This window comes from Ictidomys tridecemlineatus, chromosome 4 (genome assembly GCF_052094955.1).
Source record: "Ictidomys tridecemlineatus isolate mIctTri1 chromosome 4, mIctTri1.hap1, whole genome shotgun sequence".
Classification (NCBI taxonomy): Eukaryota; Metazoa; Chordata; class Mammalia; order Rodentia; family Sciuridae; genus Ictidomys; species Ictidomys tridecemlineatus.
In genome coordinates this window covers 15,636,295-15,638,481 of record NC_135480.1, presented here as the reverse complement: position 1 = coordinate 15,638,481, position 2,187 = coordinate 15,636,295, and the positions used below count along the sequence as shown (strand labels likewise).

The 2,187-nt window shown below is 40.6% G+C and overlaps 1 protein-coding gene across 1 annotated transcript; it reads right to left on the bottom strand.

Annotated features, from left to right (window-relative positions):
• Window positions 1-936: 936 nt before the first annotated feature.
• LOC101955604 (olfactory receptor 5AP2) lies at window positions 937-1,890 on the bottom strand. Its single transcript, XM_005331689.2, has one exon. It carries the CDS (start codon window positions 1,888-1,890, stop codon window positions 937-939), a length of 954 nt encoding a protein of 317 aa, XP_005331746.2.
• Between the last annotated feature and the right edge of the window lie 297 nt (window positions 1,891-2,187).

Sequence of the window (2,187 nt, the reverse complement as noted above, 5' to 3'; positions counted from 1 at the left end):
TATTATCGCTGTGGTTCCCTGAAAAGAATTTTATGTATCTTATTTGGTATTATTTCACTTGAGTATGGTGTTATTATTTATAGTGAACACTGTGGCAATACCCAGATGTGCTTTACCTGCTTCAAGTAATTACTATTACAGCTTCCAGCTGTTTTTGCAGCTGACAGTTCACATCTGACATCTGCTGTTAAAATTTCCTCTGCTGAATGAATTGTCCAAGATTACACATCCTCCTACTTAGTAACTCACATCCCAAACTGAGCATGTGGATTACAAGTTTCACAAAGCTCTAAATGATTGACTCAGCACCAGCACTTCTTAGGAGAGTGGCTGAGATCTCTTTTGCAGTTCATCACCATTCACTGTTTTTTTTAAATATCTATTTTAGTGGTAGTTGGACACAATAACTTTATTTTATTTATTTATTTTTTATGTGGTGCTGAGGATCAAACTCAGGGCCCTGTAAATGCTAAGCAAACCATCTACCACGGAGCCACAACCCCAACCCCCAAATTCACCATCTTTTGCCCATCCTGCTTCCCTCCCAATACAGGTATCATTCCTGAAAATTCTCTCCAACAAACTTCCTTTATACAAATGTCTGCCTTAGAGTCTGTTTGCCTTGTCCTCAAACAACAACACTAATGCATATATTATAAATCCATGATTGAGAAAGCTAAATATTGAAATTAAAACATGGGCTCATGACTTCCAATTCCAAATGTTTTCATACTTCCACCAATCACCACAGTCATCCAACATGTCAATGAATCTTATGGGCCTATGTAGACAAATTTAAAATACTAGGAGATTAACACGTATATCTCATTTTATAACATCTACGTGAACACGGAGAAAGAGCTTAAAGAATTATCTAATAAAATTCATATGAAATATATATATCTTTTACATAACAAGAGGATAGGTGACATGGCCTTAGTGTAGGTGTTTCTGTAAGATCTTTCTCAGGGCCTCTTTCACATCTTTATTTTTCAGACTGTAGATGAGGGGGTTCAGCATGGGGATGACCACTGTATAAAACACAGAGACAACCTTGTCCTGCTCCATTGAGTAGCTAGATGTGGGTCGCAGATACATGAAGAGAATGGTCCCAAAGAAAATGGTGACTGCCATAAGGTGGGAGGCACAGGTGGAAAAGGCCTTGCGCCTTCCCTCTACTGATCGCATCTTCAGGATGGCAATGAGGATGCACAGGTAGGAAATGAGGACAATCACAACACAGCTGATGACTTGAAAACTGGAGAAAGCCATGATCACAATGCCATTGATGTGGATGTCCGAACAAGACAGTTTGAGCAGGGGTGGGGTGTCACAGTAGAAGTGGTTGATCCTATTAGAGCCACAAAAGGACAACCTGAAAGTCATGCCTGTGTGGATGGCTGCATTTCCAAAGCCTGCAAGGAAGCAAGTACCCACTAATGAGAAACAAATTCTGTTAGACATGAGAACTGGGTAGAGCAGGGGGTTCCAAATGGCTGCATAGCGATCATATGCCATGGTGGCCAGCAGGAAGCACTCAGTTCCCAGGAAGGAGCCAAAGAAGTAGAATTGGGCAGCACACCCATTAAAAGAAATGGCCTTGTTCTCAGCCACAAGGTTCACCAGCATCTTAGGAGTGACAGAAGAAGAGTAAGAGGCATCCACAAAGGACAGGCTGCTGAGAAAGAAGTACATGGGGGTGTGGAGGTGAGGCTCCATCTTGATCAGTGCAATCATGCCCAGGTTACCCACCATCGTTGCCACATAGATGGACAGAAACAGTGCAAAGAGGACACCTTGCAGATGGGGATTGTCTGAGAGTCCCAAGAGGACAAACTCTGTCACTTCTGTCTGATTTCTTCTCTGGACCTCTTTCATGAGCCTCATCATCTGAAAGCCAATAAGAGAGACAATGGGACACTGCATTTGGTCAAATGAATACCTGAAACATCTGTAAATATATTTGAGTGGAATACATAAATTCTAAAAGAAGAGTAAAAAGTGAAGATTACAGTAAACAAGTGTGTTGGACTTGATGCCAAGTAAAAACCTGTATCTTTGTACTAGGTGTGCAGCCTACAAATCATACTGAGACAAGTGGCTAGTATACATTAGCTATGATTGCTTTTCTTTAACTATTAAAAAAGATTAATATGTTAATGAATATATATATAGTAACAGGGATTA